Genomic DNA, 18,830 nt, shown 5'->3' with positions numbered 1-18,830 from the left:
GCGTGTGTGTGTTTGTTTGTATGCACCTACGCGTGTGTGTGTTTGTTTGTATGCACCTACGCGTGTGTGTTTGTTTGTATGCACCTACGCGTGTGTGTGTTTGTTTGTATGCACCTACGCGTGTGTGTGTTTGTTTGTATGCACCTACGCGTGTGTGTGTTTGTTTTATGCACCTACGCGTGTGTGTGTTTGTTTGTATGCACCTACGCGTGTGTGTGTTTGTTTGTATGCACCTACGCGTGTGTGTGTTTGTTTGTATGCACCTACGCGTGTGTGTGTTTGTTTGTATGCACCTACGCGTGTGTGTGTTTGCTTATATTGTGCCTTTGTGTGTGTGTGTGCGGGTGTGTGTATGGCTGTGTGCGCGCACGGGTGCGTGTAGCAGCTGAGCCGTGTTGCATGACAGCTCCAGCAACAACTGCAGTATCCGCGACGCGCGTAGCGTATCCCTCGTGCTTAAACGCAAAATACACAATTGCAATTATCTGTGTGTACGTTTGTATTATCATTGTTGTGTTTAAAAAACAAAAACGTTGTTTAAAAGAACCCCCCACGAACATCTTCAGAGGGAATGAAAATACTGCACACAGGCGTCTTCATGTCGCGGCATCCTGAACCACTCCACCATTGGGGGCGTCCCCTGTGAACTTGGGGTGATTCCTCGTGACAATCAACGCGACTATCCGTGTCCGTGTGTGTGTGACTTCGTCGGTGCTTGGGCCACACACCCCCTCCCGTGTGCCGTGCCGGCCTTCAAAGGCGCTACTCACTAACAGCACTTGCCCCAACAGTCTGTGAAGGCTATACGGGGCTGGGGGGTCTTTGTCTTTCTGTGTGCGTGCATTGCTCACCCCGGTTCAATTTCCGCTCACGACCAATAACAGTGGCAGCAAAATTCAGGACCCGGTCCTGGACATCCGCCTAGGTCTACTCAGCCTTAATTGAGTATCTTGGTGCGGTGTGTCGATGTAGAGTTCGCCGCGCGGGGACACGTCAGCACCGGGGAGACAAAGGCGGTCGGGCATGGTGCTGGCCACCCCCCCCCCCCCTCGTGTGCCGTGCTGGCCTTCATAGGTGCTGCTCGCTAACAGCACTTTCCCCAGTTTCTTCAAGGCTATACGGGGGATTTTTGCATTTGCATCGCTGACAGTGTACACTACAATCACAACACGGTAAGTCACACAGGCCGTTATCAAATCCACTGCTGGATGAAGGCCCCCCCTCCCCACACACCCCGTTGTCGATCGTGGGCGATGTTTGCTCTTGACCATACTTCACCACGATTGTCAGTGCGCGGGTTGGTGAAGGGAAGGCCTGATGATGGGCGCCCGATTCAAGAGCCGAATGGCTCACAAGGCTGTACCAAATACATGAAACTGAAACAGCAGCATGGGTTCACAATTGGAAATCTCGCGCAAGCGACGCCGAGCCGTGGCCGGGGGAGTCGAACTGGGGGGCCCCTCGGGTTCAGCGGCGCCGCACAGCAACCACGGCTCGCCGCCGGGTGCCCTCCGCCGCCCTCCGACGCAGCGTCCAGCGAACGCGGCGACCGCTGGACGTCCACGCGGCGCGGCTGTTGCCCTTTTGTGCGCCTGGCGTGTGCCAATAGTCGCACACAAAGACGCATGTCCCCCGCGTAGCCTCGACAGGCTTGGCCGTTTAGCGGGTAAGCGCCGACAAAGGCCGGCACGGCCGCCTTTGTCTCCCCCGTGGTGACGTTTACACGCGGCACCAGGTAGGGTAGTCTGTGGGTCTGTCGGTCGGCCGCGAGACGGGAACGGAACTCGCGGCCGATGGGGCAGCGTCGTGCAGCGCGGTGTGGGGCTCTCCTCCGTGAAGTCGTCTCGGGCACGAGTCGAACCGGTCGCGCTGCGCGTGCGCTGCTGATGCTGCTGCTGAGGTGTTGCGTACACGGCCTTCGCACGAAGCAGCAGCAGCAGCTCGCTGTACGCACCAAAAATACCTCTCGGCATTCGCAAAATGGAGTCTCGAGGAGACGGCTGAGAGCGCGCAAGGCCTCGCCGCTCCGTGGACCAAACAAACAAAGACAAAGATCCCCCCCCCCTCCTCCGCCCCGTGTAACCTACACGGGATGTCGGGGAAAGTGCTGTTAGCGAGCACCTATTGCCAGCACGACGGGAGCGGTGTGGCATGTGGCAACAAAATCCCGTCCGTCTTTGTCTCCCCGCCCATGATGCGGTTTTTTTGGACGCCTTAAAGAGGTGGAGTACTGTACGCGTTTAATGTCTGTGAGCCGTGCGCTAATCACTACGCCACCGCTCCCCCATGCATACAAAGACCCCCCCCCCTTAGCTTAGACAGCCTGTTGGGTCAAGTGGTGTTAGCGAGTCGTACCTATGATGGCCGGCGCGGCGCGGCACCCGAGTGGGTGGCCAGCACCACGCACGGCCGCGCCCATTACGCACCGCACCAGGTACATGTTTAAGGTTGAGTCGACCTAAGGGGAAGGAGGGCCCATGACCGGTTAGAACAGTCGACGGGTTGGTGAGCGGGAATCGAACCCCGGGCGGCCGGGTTCGCGGCGCGCTGCGCTAATCGCTGCGCCACCGCTCCTCAACACGCGGTCATACGGGCACGCATTCGTTGCACGTGTGTGGCGTGTGCACGTGTGTACGTGTGCGCGTGCATGTCAACGCACACCCATCCGCGCCTATCTCCGCTATACTGTATATGTATCCTCGCGATGCCCGTCAAGGGCTCTCACCGATGGTCTTCGTGTCCCCCCAACGAGCGTGCGGAAATCACCACCCAATGCGACTGTGTGCCGTCTGCGTGTGCACACGCGCGCGCATACGCGCTGTGCACACGGGATGGGCGTGCGCGCGCGCCGCGATGGTTAGCGCACTGCGGTACGCGCCCGGTGACCCGATTCGCGCTCAAGGCCAGCACCAGCTGACCGGTGCCGCGCCTCCCCGACTTAGGTCGACTCAGCCTCGAATTTACGCAGCTGCTGCTGCTGCGATGTGTAAACGTCAGCACTGGTGAGACAAAGGCGGCCGAGCGCGCGCCCTCTGTCCACAACACTTCGGTGCTCCGAGGTGGCCTTGGGTGCTTGGAAGGTGCTCGCCAACAGTGCCTGCCACGGCAGTCTCTGTTGGAGGCTTACGCGATGGGCCGTTGTGCTTGTGCGCATCGGTGTTGTACGGGTGTGCCGGTGTGTGTGTCTGTGTGTGTGTCTGTGTGTGTGTGCAGGTGTGTGTGCAGGTGTGTGTGTGTGTCTGTGTGTGTGCCGGTGTGTATGCAGGTGTGTGTGCGTGTCTGTGTGTGGGGAGCGGTGGTGTAGCGGTTAGCACGCTGCACTACGAACCTGGCGACCCTGGTGACGATTATCTGAACCTCCCCTAGGTTGACTCAGCCTCAAATGAGGACCTGGTGCAGTGGTGTGTAAACATCGCCGCTAGGGAGACAAAGGCGGCCGGGCGTGGTGTTGGCCACCCACCCCCTCGTGTGCCGTACCGCCCTTTATAGGTGCTCGCTAACAGCACTTGCCGCTAAAGTCTGTTGAGGCTACACGGAGCGGTAGTGTAGCGGTTGGCGCTCTCACGCCGCTCCGCGGGATTTGTTTTCTGTTGTCTGGCGGAGCGCAAGAAACCACGGGGGGCGCGGTGCGGGGGGGCGGTCTATCTAGCAGTAGAGCACAGGCCAGTGTCACTGAGTTAAATACTCAAAGACAACAACAACAAACACACGCGCGCCTAAGGGGAAAAGCAAGGACAGTCGCCCTTGCAATCGGGAGCATGCAGCTACCCCGCTACCCCGCCACCCCGATCCCGGGGGATGGGTGGCGGGGTGGGGGAGACCCCGGGGGGTCGTGGCGAACGGAGAGAAGGGAAGTTGCGCAGCTGCCACTGCATCTGGGTGCGAGCCCTGCAGGTCTCACCGGACCCGGGTGCGAACTCCCATCAATGCTGTTCGCGGCCAGCCTCAGGACTCCGTCCTGCGCGGGTCAATGCAGCGGCAGGAGCAGCAGCAGCAGGGCGAGCGAGCGAGACGTGGGTCTGACTCGTTGCGGCAGCGGGGATCGCGTGCAGTCAGCGTCAGTGCCGGAGAAACTGGTGCAGGGCCTGCAGCATGTGATGTTATAAAGGGGCCCTACATAAACAAATAAGTAATTATTAAAACACACATTTTTTTACTTGCATAGTAAGGTAATTGTATTTTTTTTCATTTGCTATGCAGCCAGATAATGCGACAACTCGCTAACCTTAAACACCCAGTCGTTCATAAAAGTCAAAGGCGGTATAGTACTATAATGATAGAGCAAGTGCAGAATTACTGCATGTGTAGCTACTTTTGCTCCTAGGCTAATCACTGGTCAGTGTCTGTACGAGGGACGGAGACCACCCTCCCATAGCAGAATATTTATTTAGACTGCAAGAGGAATCCGATGAGCCATGAAGCTCTTTTTCACAGATGCGCAGTATTTTCACAGACGTCCAGTAGAGACAGGCCCCTGGGGCAAAGTGCTGCGAGGGAGCGCCTTTTAAGGCCGGGACGGTCCTAGTGTGGACACGTAGCGAGCACGGCGGGGGGCTTAGTGTTGCCCGAAAACACCAAGCCCTGGCCGCCTTTGTCTCCCCAATGGCGATGTTTACCACCACCACCACCACCCCTTGCATGCCAGGTGCTAATTTAAAACAGTTTAACTCGGGGGAACAGGTGAGAAATCACTCGCCACTGACGTTGACCGCGGTCGGGAATCGAACTCACCGTGGTGCGAGCTCGGTTTCATCGTGCGGCGCATGAGCACACGGCTACACGCGCATCGGCATACGTACAACGAATTCATATACACGTGCGTATTACCCTGTATTATACATCAGTCGTTTGAATTATGCACACGCATGCATTATGTATGTTAAAGCGATGCGTTCATGTGTGTTAAGCGTAAATGATTTACTGTAGTGTGTGAGTGTGCACACGCAGCACTGCATTTGTAAGCTAATACACGTGTGTGTGTTCGTACAGGTGTGTTTTTATATACAAGAAACTGTGCGTGCATTTAAGGCGACCTAAATATATCTTACACAATTGATGAGCGCCGGGAAATACGTCTCCTTCATTTATCTTTCCACGTAATTGTTTTTATTAAATATCCTGCACAATAAGCCAACGGCCGCACGGCCTTGTGGGAGCAAATCATATCAGCAGCATTGATGGAATACAAGCAAAACCCATGGACCAATTTCGACACCCAGTATCTCATCAGCAGAGTGACGCCTGCTTGAATAAATGCTGGTGAACTTCCAGATGTTAATAGAGGAAAGGATCCTCTCTTTAATCATACGGTCCCGAATTCCATGCAATATGGCAACAAAGGTTACGGCAAACAAATGTTGCGTCAAACTAGGATGACCCAGTATCTAAAAGAGAGGGTCCTTGCCTCTGTTAACATCTGGCAGTTTGCCTCCAGATGGGCTAAGCGGGCAGTGCCGGTGATGGCGTGGCTTTGTCTCAGGAAGCATTTGACAGCGTTGGGTCAATCTACCTATGGATCATCGGCATCTGCAGAACGCAGGGAAGTGGGTGTGCGGCTATCGCTTTTGCCCCTCGCTCGCGCGCGTGGAATAGTGCGGAGTGGTGCGTGACGCCGCGTGTGTGTGTCTCTCTCCGTGTCTCCCTCTGTCCATCTATCCGCAGGGGGAATGACCTAAAGAAGAACGGGTCCCCAGGGAAGAGGTGCAACGTGAAGGACCCCCAGGTCTCTGGTGTGACCAGCGGTGAGGCCTGCAGACACCCTGAGCGGAAGGAGAGCGATGTCGCTCGGTCGCTCGCCCGCTGCTCGGCCATTGCCTAAAGGCCGAGCCCTAGCGACGAATCCGAACGCTGGCGAGCGCAGCCTTTAACAGACTGTCGGGGCAAGTGCCGTTGTGCGAGTGCCTTACTAAGGGCCGGCATGGCGCATGATGGGGTGGATGTGCCGGCGCCACGCCCCGTTGCTGATGTTTTAATCCACAGCATCCAGGTGCTCATTTAAGGCTGAGTCGTTCTAGGGGAGGCCCAGGCCCGGTTCAGATAATTGTCATGGATGTTGGCCGTGAGTGTGTTCGTTAGCGCCGTGCTACGAATCCGGCGAGCTGAGATCAATTCTTGGCTACGGCAAAGTTCAGTGGCGAGTTTTGTGTGAACCAGTACTGAACTCACCCCCCCCCCTGCCCCCCTTATTTCCTCCCTCAATCCACACTGATCCAAAACGGTGAAGTATGGCCAACCATTCCCAGTGGTCACCACGATGTGGGAAGGTCTTCATTCAGCAGTGTGTTGACGAAGGGCTGTAAATTAGAACCACTGTACCATGATCGTTGTTGGGTTGGAAGAGCTGCATTTCATTTGTAAGAGGCCTAAAAACTGCAAATCCCGGAATTAGATTTTTTTAAATCCCCTAAGATTCTCTCCGTAATATCCAGGGCTTAAGGCTGGTAGAGTGTGAGTGCGTGAAGCCCTGACTGTGGATTCAGCTGCGTTGAGTGTCTGGCTACCAGGGGATCTTTCAGGGAGGGAGGCATTTGATCGGATTGGGGGCATCGAGAGGAGGAGGAGCAGGAGGGGAAGGAGGAGATTCATGGGCTGGCAGCAGAGCGCCCGCGCCCACAATGTGAAATCTTGGCAGTTGCGAAAATGCAAGATAAGCGGCAGCTATTTATAGCTGCCGCTCTTGTGGATTTCCTTTGGCCGTGGCGGCGTGCCGCTCTCTGATTGATCGCGGCTTTTGGCGCTGCCGTCGAGTTGCGCTGCAGAGGCTGCGAGCGTTGGGCCGCTCGGCCTCTCCGTGGCCGTCGGGATGTTAGAAGCGCCACGGTCTTGCGCAACAACCTCTCTCTCGTGTGCAGCAGCGGTGGCAGCTTTATGGGTAATGCCGCAAGGTTTACATAGTAAGCTATGTTTCGAAAGGTTGCACAACACGGCGTTTGCCGAAATGTTAGCGTACGTGGACTGAACTAGTTATGAGTGTAACGGTATTAGGAGAGTGACCTCGCCACCACCGGCATCATCATCATCATCACCACCACCACCGTCACCACCGTCATCATCATCGTCGTCGTCCCTATTGTACCAGTGCCCAGATACTTTTGCTGGGATGAAGGTAAAAGAAACACGTGAGCGCTGTGGGTTGTAGGGCGTTCGAAGCAACACGATTCATCTGAGCTCGGCTGAGTGACGGCCGCAGAGCGTTGGAGCGAGCAAGCGATGACGCCCCGACGCGGAGGCGTGCGAGCTGTAGGGTGGGTGGAGGCACGGGTGTAACTAACGGTGCATCGGTCGGTTTGGCGATCAACAGTGACCCCGCTTAGGCTGACGATCCACGCGTCGCACGCCTTAGAATCAACAATCTTCTTTGAAACCAAAGTTCCCGTTGTCACATGGGTCGGTAGCCCCGATGTTGTCTCTCCGTGAGTTTCTATCCTGTGCCTCTCCTCCAGTCACATTCACCGTCCTCGCATCTCGATCCACCGCATCCTCGGTCTCCCTCTCCTCATGCTCCTGCCCCTTCTCAAACCGTCTATGTCTGGGCCCCCCTTAGCCTCGGTAGTAATCGATCCATCGTTATGCCCCAAGCTGGGAACGTCGGGGAATGAACCCAGTGCCAGTGCTGACAAGCAGCCGTCAAAATGTCAAAGACCGTTTTTGAGATCTTTATTGAATGTGAAAATGTAAATAAATAATGAGTCTTGTAATCATTGATGTATATTTCATTGTCGATACAATTAATATTCCTCATCATATCGATCAGCCATGCTCAATCCACTGCTGGATTAAGGCCTCCCCAAGCCGCCGGCAGCTCGAGTGGACCGGCCGTCGCGAGGCGGAGGGGCTCCACGCGGCGCCCACACAATAGCCGAGCGTTATTAAGCCACGAGAAAAGGGTCCCCTGGCCAGCGCTGTGCTCACATTAACGTCAATTACACCGGCGTCTCCCCCCTTTGTTCCTCATTCAAGAAGCGGGTCCTGATTGTAAGAGGGACCCGCCACCCATTGTTTCCACGGGGGGTATTTGTCCCGCTGCGTTTTCCAGCTGGGGAAATACTAACTGACGGAGCGATGTGCGCGCGCGTTTACGAGCGCGCACATCGCACCCCCCCCCCGCCCCCACCTCGTCCACCCGCCCGCGCTCGCTCGACTGGGCCCGGGGGACGGCTCCCTGTGGTACGGGGCCCGGGGCCGACACCCGCGGGTTATCGCGATCGATGCCCCGACGACGTGCGGGACCGCGCGGCACGGTGTGCGGCCCGTGCACGCGGTCACTCCGGTGCAGCAGCAGCAGAATCTGAATCTGCATTTACGCTGGAGGAATCTGATGAGCTATCGAGCTCTTTTTTCACAGATGTCCAGTAGGGGCATGGGGTCAGAACGTTGCAAGAAAACACGACGAAAACAGCAGCGTCGTTGTCAGCCATGATCAATCCATTGCTGGAATGATCATCAGCCGTCACCGTCTCTCACGGCCCCCCGACTTCACGATCTGTCTAGCACCCAGTAACGACTTGCACTCGGTATTGTTTGCGTAATTATTAAATGATGTGCACTCTGGGGTGGAGCTGTGGCGCATTGGTTAGTGCACTGCGCTACCAACCCAGCGACCTGAGTTAGATATGTGGGCCACGACTAGCATGGTGAAGTATGGTCAAACAATTCCCCCTCCACTGACATGGCTTGCAGTGGATTGACAAAGCACAGCAGTTTGTAGAAAACAATTCACTCTTCCCCTCTCCTGTATTTGAAAGCGATAGTTGTGTGTGACTGGATTTGTACAAAGTGACACAGGGTCCACACGTAGCCGTGTGTCAAAATGTACAAACCGCAGCTCCGATTAAGCGCAGTTCGCTACGCACGGTGCGAAAGAAGTTGACCATACATCGTGGCTTGCGTCCTACTTTTCGGGAGCGCCTTACGCTCCAACGAAGGCGCGTGCCATTGCAAAACGGGACGCCGCAATCCGGGCGAAATATTTTGTCCGTAAAATGTTTTAAATAATTCCGCAGCCGCTCGACCCCCACGCCGGCACAGCTGACTCGCGCGCCGCATCGCCCGCTGTGCCAGGGAGCCGGGGAGCCGGCCGGCCGGCACCGCCGGGAATGGCGAGCGCGCACAAGGACCTCCTCTCCTCGGAGCCGCCCCCGCTCCCCGGGGGGGGAGCGGCGGCGGTGGTGATCGCGGCGGCGGCGGTGGCCGCGGCAGCGTGCCTGGGGGCCGGCTGCTGCGAGTCCGCGGGCGCCATCGGCGGAGGAGGCGGCGGTGGCGGAGGAGGAGCGGGGAAAGGCGGGGGGCCCGAGGGGCCCGGCTTGCTCGCCGTGGAGGTGGCGACGCCGACGGCCGTGGCGGCGCCGCTGCCCGCGCGCTCGCTGGCGCCCAAGGCCGGCGACGGCGGGGGTCGCGGCGGCCGCAAGGAGACGCGGCTCAAGGAGAAGGAGGGCGGCGAGAAGGAGGGCGGTGCCTGGATGTACATGGAGCCCGTGCGGAGCCAGGCCCGCAGCCCGCGCCCCGCCTGGCAGCCGCCGCACCTCGAGGTGATGCTCGTTAACGATTGCTCGTAATCGTTGATCCGGACGATTGCCGTAGTGAGTGAATGTTGGGGGATCGCGAATAGATTCGCGAATCGATTGGTTCGTCGCCTGCAGGGTTTGTGCGAAGCACGCGAACCGGTGGACGCTTGCCCGCACGGTGCGGAGCAAGCGTCGCGAGCACAAGAATTGACGTCGAATCGCTCGATGCGAGGAACTCGGATCATGTGCACTGGATCGCAGGACCGTGACAGAGGGCGACAGCTTCTGGAGGCCTTCATTCGGCAGTGGATTGATCATGGCCGATGTTGATGATGATGTCAATGGGGGAAACCGCCCGACGAGGTCAGCGCGGTACCCCCGATAGCGTCGCACCCGCACCCCCAGTTGCCACTGACTCCACGATCGGTCGTTTTTCTCCCCCGTGACTCCGGCAGCGGCAGCAGCAGCAGCAGGAGGATGACGAGGAGGAGGACGAGGACGACGAGGATGACGAGGACGAGGACGACGATGCGGGCTACGGGATCGGCGAGGAGCGGCAGGGCTGGGTGTGGCGCAACGGCGCGCAGCGTGGCCGCCGCCGGGGCGTCCGCCAGCCCCCCGGCTCCCGTGCCGACCTCTTCTCCCGCGGCGGTGGCAGCGGCGGCGGCGGTGGCCGCGGCGGCGGTGGCGGCGGTGGCGGTGGTGGTAGAGGCGGAGGCGGTGGCGGCGGTGGCGGAGGCGGAGGTGGGCTCGGCGGTCAGAGCGATTTCGAGAGTGGAGAGGACGAGGAGGAGGAGGAAGAGGACGAGGATGAGGACGACCTGGATGAGGATGACGATGATGACGAGGATGAGGTGGACGAGGTGACGGGGACGAGGGCGGATGGCGGGGAGAGGCGGAGTGATGGTGCCGTCCCCCCGCCCAAGAAGAAACTGCGCAAGAAGCGGCCGCCCTTGGACGAGTCAGGTGAGACCGCGTGCACTCCGGTTGCCCGTTGCAGGCCCGGCTGCTCTTCATTCTCTCGCGACTTGCGAGAAGCCGTGGGGGGGGTGGAGGCTGCAGGGGCTCGCTTCCCCAGGTGCGGGTGACGACGCGCACGCGGGCGGGCGGGCGGGCGATGGAGCGTTGACTGGAATGCGGGAGTGATGTATGAATGGGCGCGGGACCGGGTCTCCGGGGAGATTTCAGAGCTCCCGTCCGGCGTAGTGGGCTCGCGAAGCAGCCGCCGCACGACGGCCGTTGCCGATCGCGTGGCTCGTATTCAAGTCCTTGCGAGGGCTCGCTACACTTTTTGCTCCGGGGGGCAAATTCAATTTCGTGCCCTGGCAGGGTCGTTGAGATCTGCCGATCGTGCCCCTTTTATGCACGAACCTCGATCCCGGTTGCGTTCTTGGGGTGGTCCGGCATTTGCTGTGGTGCCCCCCCCCTCCTCCCCGATGTGGAACTTCCTGCCGTGGGAGATCAGGCTCTCGGATCATTGTGTTGAGGTCTTTAAATCATAATTCGTTTTGTTCCACTTTGGCTCTCATCCTGCCACCCAGTTCTTTAACATATTTCTCCCTTTCATAGGTGCTAAATTGTTATTAATAATTCGGGCTCAGTTACGGAACTGACACGTGTTACCGAAAAGCAAGATCAGAGGGGGGCTGGTGTTTCTCACTTTCTCTTCAAATTCGAGGCATGGTCCACCTCTAACCACACATTTAAGGCCACGGCCAGTCCGTGCGAGGTGGTCCCATGCCGGCGACATGGGAGGCTTCTGTGGGTAAACGATGAAATGCCGCTCTGCTCATCAAGACCGACGCGGTTGCCTCTCACCACTTTGCTGGGAATGTTTAGAATATGAAACATTTAAGTTCGATTCTTTTTTTAATATTTTCATATTTTGGTATCAGCAGCAAGCAATTAGCCACCGCTGAGTACAACAACAACACGTAGCAACACGAAACAGCCAAATATATATATTTTTAAAACATCACAACTGAATGTGTCACGTCCATGCACTAATCTAATCGGATTGGAAAACATCCACACTCTAGACAAATAACAAGATCCAAGGCCCAGAGCTTGATAATCATTATCTAACCATTACACAACCAGCGAAGCAATCAATTTGCCTCCCGTAAAATGTGACTATGGGGCCGTCCATAAATGACGTCACGCACCTGGTGGGGGGGGTCAGACATTTGTGACTATGTTTGAGAAATATGACGTCATTTAAAAATGGTCAACTTTAAATAAATATAGACAACACGTTCTACTTAATGAAATAGACTTTTAAATAAATGTTTTCTCCGACAACATCAGAGTGCAGCGCCACATTAAATACGCACTACAATGCCAATAGTTTTGTGATGTCATATTTGAGGGGGGGTCTGACTTTTTGTGACACCGTCTGACGAGGGGGGGGGGGTCAAAAATCGTCCAAAATCGCGTGACGTCATTTATGGACGGCCCCTATGCCGTTTACTAGGTTATGCATGCACACGTTTACGTGTGCGCAGCGTCGATGGTAATCTTTGCACACTCGTGGATAATTCATCACGAGCGCATGGGCGCGCGGGAAGTTTTGTCAAGAGTCTCTTAAAATCCTGGTGGACGTCACTTTGCCCATCGTCACAGCTTAACATTTTTTATTTCCGTCCTTCTTCCGAGAGGCCGGTCAGACCGGGCGCGCGAATTCCTCGCGCGAAGTGGGCGGCGGCTAAAGCCGGCCAGACTCTTCCGCGGCAATAAACGCAGCGAGTGCGACTGACACGGAGATGTCGGCGATTGGGACGAACAGCCGCCGTCGGTGGCGGGGCTGGGGGTTCGGGGGTTCCGCCTTCGAGTGAGCGGGGAGGTGGGGGTCTCTTGGAGCGCACGACGGCACGGAGTGCCTCGCTGCAGCCCTGGGTGACTGCGCTCGCGGGGAAATGAAGCTCTTTCTTAGGTTTTTTCGGTAAAGTCACGTAGGTATTTTTTAAAAATTTTATTTTACTTTTATTAATTTTAATTTTTTACCTACGTGACTTTACCGAAAAAACCTAAGAATATGAACCCTTGCAGTCACGAAAGCTTCAAATCTAGAATGAAGCTCTTTCATTGCAAAGGGGCTCGGTTGCCGCTCGCCGCACGCTCCGCTTCGGCAGGGGCCCGGCCTGGGATGGGGCGCGGGCTGAAGGGGACGTTAGGAGCGTCGTGCGCGGCGTGGTGATGGTGGGACGGAGAGGCGTCGCACTCGCCGTCCCGAAGCGCCGGCTCCGCGGTTACTGCTGGCCGCGCTATCGGCCGATGCATTCCTCGGTAAAAAAAAAACACTCAGCCTAGTAAATAAAAAATACAAGTCGAGCAACCTGTCATGGCACTCGTTAAATCTTGATCGTCTTAATATGGCCGCGCTGCTCGGGGTTTTGCACTCGCAGGGGCCCAATAATCCCGGCGCCATGAATCATGGCGACTTCACACAGGTAATGCAATTCATTTCCTCCTCTCGAATTGTGTTTTTTTTTTCCTTTCTGAAAGAAAGACGCCGTTCCGTCGTCCGTGCCGGCGATTCTCCTCGCCTTTGTTCGGGCAGGTGAGGCTTGTTCCCTGGTAAATTTCGGTCGGTGAAAATTAACTCCCAATATTCCCCGCGCTTGCCGGAGATGAATACCCACGGAGTAGCAGAGCAAAGCTCCAAGAGCGGCGCTTTCGTGAGCGGCGCGCTGCCTGTGACGTGGGTGCCATTGACAAAGTTGCGGCCATTATTAGCCGAGCGTGGTCATTACCTGCCCAGTGGTGGGTCTCGTTTAATTTCGCTTGAGGCGCGTAATGGGACGGAATCGGCGTGGAAGCCGCGCGATGTCTGCCGCAGAGAAGAGGGCCCCGTCTCGCTCGTGCTGCGGGTAAGGACTTAGCCGAGTGGTTGAGCGTGATGGCAACTCACGCAAAATAAAAACTCTATGCGCTCGATAATAACAGTGGCCTTACAAAAATAATTGGCAATGTTCCAACTGATGACCCTTCAACATTGGCACCTCCGATTAGCACGGTTGGCTATGTACGGTGCAAAAGAAGTCCAACATACTGTACATGTGGAAATGGCACAAATGCGATCTGCTGTGAAGAATATGCTCTGGAGGGGGAAGCCCATTGCCCAAAAGCTCACCTCTTTAAATATTTTCATTTTTGGCCACAGTCTTATCGACGAGCGTGTTGAGCTTTTTTTGGCGTCATTCGTGCGCCACTTCCAAAGTAGCAGCGAAAGAACATGATTTGTGTTTACGTGATGGGAATTGGGTTGTTGTCGTTGCTTCTGCCGCCGCCGCCGCCGTCCACCGCACACCGATGATGCTCCTTGACGCTGTCGCCGCCACATCGCGCCGATTGAGCGATCGCGTTGCGATGAATACCTGGATTGCCCTTTGGGGTATGGGGGGTGGAGTAGGTGGGGGTGGGGGAGTGCATGAAGCTGGGAGGCAGGGAGCAAAGATAAAGCACACACGCGCACACAGACGAGCCACTCAAAGCGGGGAAATTTAACTCCCCGGATAGAGTCGGGACGTGCGTGTGAATTAAGCGATTACGTGAAGAATAAAAAAACGCCACGGGCGATCACCGCTACATCACACATCCAGTTTCGCGCGGGCATTGCCACTAAATTTAGAAAGCACGAGAGGAGGAGGAGGAGGAGGCGTTGCCGGCGGGGCTAACCTCGGGGTTCGTGGGTCGCTGTCCGTCGCCTCCGTCCCTCCTCCTCTCCGTCCGCCGATGCGGAGCGCGACGAGCGACGATGCGGCGCTGCGATGTCTCACTGAATATTGTCCGGGTCCCTGGCAAGGCTGGGGTCGGTGAGGCACATGGATGCGGTGTGCTGGGTGGCACAACTCGAGAAAACAATCCAGCATACCGGTGTTCGTTAGACCCGTGTGTGTTAGATCCGTGTGTGTTAGATTGGAGTGCGTTGGGCCAGTGTGTGCATTAGGCCAGTGTGTGCGTTATGCCAGTGCGCGTTCGGCCTGCGCGCGCTAGCTAGGCTGGTTTGTGTGCTCGGCTCACGAGGTGGACACCGCAAGCGTGTGCGCAGACAACCTCCCGGCCTGCCGGCGTAGCAAGAACGCAACGCCGATGATTCCCCAGGCTCGCTCCTCCAGCGGCTCGCTCCCACCTCGTCATCGTCGCTCCCGGCCGTGGGGGAGGTCGGTGCTGGTGGAGGGGAAGTCACCAGCGCCGTCCGTCTTAAAAAATTTGTCTGAGTAAAATATTACGGGCCGGCGGGGCGGTCTCCGGCCGCGGTTAAGTAATGGAGGGCAGTGAGCAACGATCAATCACTTACCTCGATTGGAACCATGTGTGCGTCGGTCCGCGATAATTGTCCTCTCTAGCGAGGGAGATCTGGTCGACCGGGACAAGGGAGCGGCGCTTTGTGGTTGTTGGGGGTTATTTTTCTCTCTCCCTCTCACGATTTGCTTTCAGGAATTTGTGGCTGTAACACCGGGCGCACGTTGCTCTGCTCTCGAGAGCGATGTCACAGGCTCTTATGTTCATTGTGCATTGAAAGGAATAATACTCTGCTGTGCCGTGGTGATGTCCACAAGCGTTGCCAGATGATTTCCGCAAGAGCAAACGCATCGCCTCCTCGTGAAGTGCGCTGCGGTGTCTGTACGTCGAATCGCACTGGACGTAGCCGGCCATGCTATAATCGCATAGAGCTGGACAAGTGTGCGTGGCCATCTATTAAACTTTCACAGCCCACACTTAAGGCAACGTCGCACTACAACGCGTGCGTGTGTGTGGTGTGGCGCGTGTGTGTGTGCGTGTGTGGTGTGGCGTGTGTGGGACGCGGTAGTGTCGCGGTTAGCGCGCTGTGCCACGAACCCGGTGACCCGAGTTCGATCCACGCTCACGGTCAACACCGGCGACGATTATCTGAATTGGTCCAGGGCCTCTCCGAGGTCGACTCAGCCTCACATGAGTACCTCGTGCAGTGTGTAGTAAACATCGCCACTCGGGAGACAAAGGCGGCCGGGCGTGTGGCTGGCCAACCACCCCCTTAGTGTGCCGTGTCGGCCTTCGTAGGTGCTGGCTAACAGCACTTGCCCCAGCAGTATGTTGCAGGCTGTGTGTGTACGTTCGAGTTTATTTTGTTGAACCAGCCGAGAGAGCGAGAGACGAGGATAGTGCCATGTGCAAGAGTGACCCCCGTTGTGTTACACTGCACGTGATTAATGACGCGAGTTTCCTCACCCCCCCCACCTCCCCGTAGCGGTGAACTTATTATGCGTGGATTTACACTCCCCAGCGCACCTTTTCTCCCTGCGTCTTTCCACCCGAAGCACCGCTCTCCCTAAGCCCGTTGCTGGAGTCCTCGTAGACTCGTCACAAAGCGGCGCTCGACGGTCCAACCGGTTACGCGAACCGTCGAAGGGGCCGTCCATAAATGACGTCACGCACCTAGGGGGGGGGGTCAGACATTTGTGACGATGTGTGACGAGGGGGGGGGGGTGTTTTAGAAATGTGACGTCACATCAAAATGCGCAAATTTAAATAAATATAGACAACACGTTCTACTTAATTAAATAGACTTTTGTATGTTTTCTCCTACAATCTCAGATTGCAGCGCCACATTAAATACACACTACAATGACAATAGTTTAAAGCGATTTGAAGCATGTTTTTTTTTTTGGGGGGGGGGCAGAGCTTTGTGACGTCATATTTGAGGGGGGGGTCTGACTTTTAGTGACACCGTTTGACGTAAGGGGTGGGGGGTCAAAAATCGTCCAAAATCGCGTGACGTCATTTATGGACGGCTCCGAAGGGGTTCGTTGAAGGCGCACCCGGGGGGGTGGGGGGGTGCCTCGGATGGGTGGGTCCTGGCGCAAGGCTGCGGAGGAGCGGCTGCTGCCCGCTGCCCCCCGCTCCACGTGTCCCCCCCCTCTCTGTCTCTCCATCCTCGTCACTTTGATGCTCCTGCTGCTGATGATTGCTGCACGGACGCTCGCGTGGGAATGCCAATTTCTGCCCCCCCACCCACACCGCACAACACAACAACGTGTTACCGCATTGTCTCGACTTCTTCTTGTTATCATGTGGCCCATGTAGATATCAGAGACAACAACTGTAATTGCACATTCGGGTGGCACAGCAGAGTTGTGTATCGCCGTGATTTCTCGCGACGGTCGAATATTTTTTAATTATATTTGTAGCCACCCCACCCCGGTATTTTAAAGCGCCAGGTTGGGCTGCATGTTGTTTCCCTGAGCGGCTTATGATCCAGAGAATACGATATCATTTAAAAAAAAATCCTATTGTATTTGCCTCGTTTATTTTTTTTAAATGGCTTTGTGAAAAAAATAAACCATTTCTCTAGCTTTACTCTTTGGTTCTTTCGGTAAAGTCACGTAGGTATAAAATACAATAAATCACGACGTTTCGGGCGCAACACAAGAGTCCGTCATCAGGTGGGAAAACATGGTCTGCTGCTGAGGCAGACTGTTGTAAAAGATTTGAAATGGGTGTAGCCCAAGGGTCATAAAGAAGTGGCCGGGGCTCGTGATGTTAATGTGAGAAATTATCTATTTTATTTATATCTCAGAATTTTGGCGGCATTTTTTGAAAACTGACGTCAACGCGCGCGTGTGTCTGGGTCGAGATTTTATCGCACCCTTTGTGACACTTTGAGTCGACGTTGAGCCGGGGTGGGGGGTTAGCGCGACGAGAGGAGACTAAATACTGCTCGTCACTTTTCCGCCCTCACCAATTGACCGCTCCGCACTGCGCGTATCCGAGATCCATTTCACATCTCCGCCAACACAGTAACGCCTCACGGTCCCCCACCCAGCGAGTCAGATGTGCAACGTCGTTGTACGGACCCCTTAGAACAAGCTTCATTATCACGGCCACTGCAGTTGCGGGCGCCGTATCGCGGATGTGGCAGCCGGTTCCGCTGCGGCCCCAAGGGACGCGTTCTTATTCCGAGGGGATTGATGTCCCACTCTGTCGTGGGGCTGCACTCTGACTGGCGTTCGCTCTCCGCGCGTTCCTCTGTGTCGCAAGGGTCGCTCGCGGTACGAGCGATCTTCTTCCCCCCCCCCCCCATAGCGGTGTAAAAATTAATATTTTTATATTTCCACTACATTTGACAAATACTGGCTTTTCAGGTTTTCTTGTCAAGCGCAATGGCTTTGCAGCTGACGTGGGGGGAGAGAAATAAGGGGGGGTTGGGATTAGGGTAAAGTTACCGGGTTAGGGTTTTGAATTCTCATTTTTTTTTACGTTCGTTTAAAAGCCCAGCTCGCAGCGTACTGCGGCAATTGCGAGTGACTGTGGAGACGAAGGGCGAGCGGGCGTGGGAGTTGCCTGCGCGGCGACAGCTTCTAGGAAATTTCAGATCATTTATCTCCCTCGCCCGTCGCTCTCCCCTCCATTGCCGCTCACCTGCGCAAGAGTGCGGTCCAGCAGCAGCAGCAGCAACAACAAAACACGCCACGGTACCGCCATACAGGCGCGGGGATGCCTTCACCCGCGCAGCGGATCGATAAAGGTGCTGCGTGGAGTTCTCTCACCTGAAGACGGTTGCTTGTTGTTGCGATCGAAACGTCGTGATCTATTATAGTTTCTACCCACGTGACTTTACCGAAAGAACCAAAGAGTTTGGATTCCTGCAGTCACGAAAGCTTCACATCACACGTTTACGAAATTTGGGTTTTATAATTTTTTGGTGTCGAGTCGCGAGAGCGCTCCCACGTTTCCGCTGCGCTCGTCCCCGGCGTGTTCCTCGTAGCAAGGCGCGCGATTTTTTCGTGTCGTTTCTTTCCAGGGAAATCGTCGGCGTTGGCGAGGCTGAGCGTCGTGGTGGTCGTCGTCGGGGGACGGTGGCACGAGGCCCACGCGAGGCCGGCCACGCCCGCAATAAAAACACTCTCCCAGTGGGTTGGCGGCGGCATGGGAGGGGGTAGCAGCACAAGACGCGTAAACTTGAATCAAACAAAGTCTCTCTGCTCCAGGCTCAAAGCCACGGGAATACAGCCAAGAACTGTGTTGTGTGTTACGGTTTATGTGCGCCATGAAGGAGGGCCATTTCCCAAAACTTATCTTCTGAACTTATTTATTTTTCTTTTAAAACCGCAGTGTTATTCACGAATGTGTTTGGAGGGTTTTTTTTGCTGCGTTATTCTTGTTTGTGCACCACTGCCAATGCAGCGTCACCAAATCTTTTCGAGGAATTACGGACAGCTCTGGCAACCTTTGCCGCTTGTGGACCGAGGCGGCCACATTCCATCAAGAGACGCCGCGTGAGCACGTCTCTCACGAGCGTTCCTTCTCGGATCCACGTAACCCTCTTCTTCGTTAGTCTCCTGATAT

The 18,830-nt window shown here is 56.0% G+C and overlaps 1 protein-coding gene across 1 annotated transcript in view; it reads left to right on the top strand.

The window, feature by feature from the left end:
* The window catches only part of LOC144719152 (DNA (cytosine-5)-methyltransferase 3A-like), a 114,484-nt gene that overhangs the window by 11,690 nt on the left and 83,964 nt on the right, over positions 1–18,830 (top strand). Inside the window, exons 2-4 of the mRNA XM_078595025.1 lie at positions 5,662–5,741; positions 9,061–9,527; positions 9,959–10,469. Coding sequence (XP_078451151.1) covers positions 9,096–9,527; positions 9,959–10,469 — 943 coding nt within the window. The 5' untranslated portion in view covers positions 5,662–5,741; positions 9,061–9,095. The remainder of the gene's footprint in view (positions 1–5,661; positions 5,742–9,060; positions 9,528–9,958; positions 10,470–18,830) is intronic.

The sequence above is a fragment of the Lampetra planeri genome, chromosome 5 (genome assembly GCF_965212315.1).
Source record: "Lampetra planeri chromosome 5, kcLamPlan1.2.h2, whole genome shotgun sequence".
NCBI lineage: Eukaryota > Metazoa > Chordata > Hyperoartia > Petromyzontiformes > Petromyzontidae > Lampetra > Lampetra planeri.
The sequence above is the reverse complement of the archived record's forward strand: the minus strand, read 5'-3'. Positions and strand labels throughout refer to the sequence as shown.